The sequence below is a fragment of the Crocuta crocuta genome, unplaced genomic scaffold (genome assembly GCF_008692635.1).
Source record: "Crocuta crocuta isolate KB4526 unplaced genomic scaffold, BGI_CrCroc_1.0 scaffold15, whole genome shotgun sequence".
Classification (NCBI taxonomy): Eukaryota; Metazoa; Chordata; class Mammalia; order Carnivora; family Hyaenidae; genus Crocuta; species Crocuta crocuta.
The window spans coordinates 444,189-446,323 of record NW_027530508.1 but is presented as its reverse complement, the minus strand read 5'-3'; the positions used below and the strand labels follow the sequence as shown (position 1 = coordinate 446,323).

Genomic DNA, 2,135 nt, shown 5'->3' with positions numbered 1-2,135 from the left:
CCCAACTGCTTTATAAATTGATTTCATCTCATTTTACCTCAGATTATATGTTTACAAATCATGCAGTTATTCTTTTTTGGGGGGTGGGGAAGGGCAGGTATACATAAATACCTAGTTAGACCATATGATCTGGTGAGAAGATTCTTTTATTTTTAAATGTTTTTTATTTTTGAGAGAGAGAGCAAGCAGGAGAGAGGCAGAGAGAGGCAGGGAAAGAGAGAGAATCCCAAGCAGGCCCTGCACTGTCAGTATAGAGCCCAACTCGGGTCTCTGAACTCACAAACTGAGATCCTGATCCTGACCTGAGTTGAAATCAAGAGTCAGTGGCTTAGCCGCTTGAGGCACGCAGGTGTCTCTAGACAGTTAGTTTAGAAAGAGTAAATTTCGTAAAGTATAAATGTGTCAACCATGCAATGAACGACTGCCCAAATCAGTGCCATTTACATGCTTGGAACAGTTTTCTTGGACCCAATCTTAATATTCTCGGCTTTTCCTGCTTTTTCTCCATATCATCGTAAGATGTGAAGATGTGACTGCTAAACTGGGAAGTAAATCAACATAACCCAACCCAGGACAGGTTTGGGTTCTAATTAAAATTTCCAAATGCCAGGAACAGAGTCTTTACCATAGAACAACCAAGTGTTAATAACAATTGGAATCACACAAGTCATTTTGGGGGCTGAGGCCTAGAAAGTACTGTGTGTGGATCCAAGGGATACCTCAGCTTGGGACTGCACCCCCCTACACACACACACTTTGCCAAGAGTTACCCAACACTTAAATTATAACTTAAGACCCATCTTCCACCCACCAGCGAATATCAGTTTACTTCTGACAGCTGTGACCAAATAAAAAACAAAGATTATAGCTACCCATTAAAAGATTACGCAAATCCCATCATGCTCGAGCAGCCGGCTTGCTAATCCTCAGGGCCCCTCCTGCTCAGTTTTGGCGGCTTAGGCACTATGCAGCTCGATACTTGCCTTCTTCAAACCTGGCAAGAGACCCCTTGTCCGGGATTTCATCCCAGTGGAACCAAGGGACTAGTTAATCTGTGCAAGGGGCTGGTTAGTCTCTGTGTATTAACTACAGCCCTCTGGGGACAGTGTGTCCCCGCTTTCACGGTCAAAGCCTCCTACTAGTAAGCCCTTCATGGGGCATTCTAGGACAAAGAAGGCTTTTCACGCTGCAGAGCCTTCTGCCATCTTCCAGCTCCTCTACGTGGGGCCCTGGCGAGCTCCTGGCCCCCTCTCCCTCTGGCACCAGAATACTTACATGGGTATGGGACCTTAAACCACGGGGCTACCAGAAGCACGCCCTGCCTGGCATCTGTTCGAGCGTAGAAGCCATACTTGGTGCTGTCGGGAGGGAAGACATCTGTCACCGTGAAGATGAAGCACAGCAGCCAGGACACAAGGATGGCCAGGATGATCTAAAGTGTCCAAGGGAAAAGCACCGTGAGGCCAACAGAAGTGGTGGCAAAACACACGCCTTCTAGCATCAGACCCCACAACTTCCACTATCATCCGTACTTTGCAGAAAAAAACACATCACAGATCTGCTGGAAGCCTATTCCTTGGGTGGAATCTCATTCAGAGAGAGCACTTTTATGCAGGACAAGGTTATTTTAACGCCACGTCTGGCTAGAAAATAAGAGTAATGGACAATGTGCTTGCAGAGGCCACGCAGACACAGACTGCCCTCTGTCCTAAGAACTGTGTCCTCCCTCCTTCACATGCCTGAAACGGCTGCAGATTCAGAACCTTCTACTGTCAAACCTTAGGTCCACGACGATGTGTGGTCCTTAGCACCCTGATATCGCCACCCAGACACAGCTCCCCCAGGAAGGCCTGCTTAAAACTTCCTTTTCACGTAAACAAAGGCAATATGGTCAGAAAAAAAAAAGCGACTACTCACAGGGAACATTTTGAAAAGCTGTAACTTGTATGCAGTCCATCCTTTCTTGGATTTGTAAATTGGGAGAGGAAACTTCACATTCCTGGCATATTGTGAAAACAGTAATACTAGGAAAATTGTCCTGGCGAGGGGGGGAGACAGAGACACACACACAGAGAGAGAGAGAGAGAGAGAGAGAGAGAGAGAGAGAGAGAGAGAGAGAGAGAGAGAGAGAGAGA

General features: G+C 46.7%; 1 protein-coding gene across 1 annotated transcript in view; it reads right to left on the bottom strand.

Annotated features, from left to right (window-relative positions):
* Nucleotides 1-2,135, bottom strand: part of SLC23A2 (solute carrier family 23 member 2) — a 116,142-nt gene that overhangs the window by 15,627 nt on the left and 98,380 nt on the right. The window contains exons 11-12 of the mRNA XM_077766914.1: nucleotides 1,918-2,038; nucleotides 1,276-1,432 (exon numbers count right to left, since the gene is read on the bottom strand). Coding sequence (XP_077623040.1) covers nucleotides 1,276-1,432; nucleotides 1,918-2,038 — 278 coding nt within the window. The remainder of the gene's footprint in view (nucleotides 1-1,275; nucleotides 1,433-1,917; nucleotides 2,039-2,135) is intronic.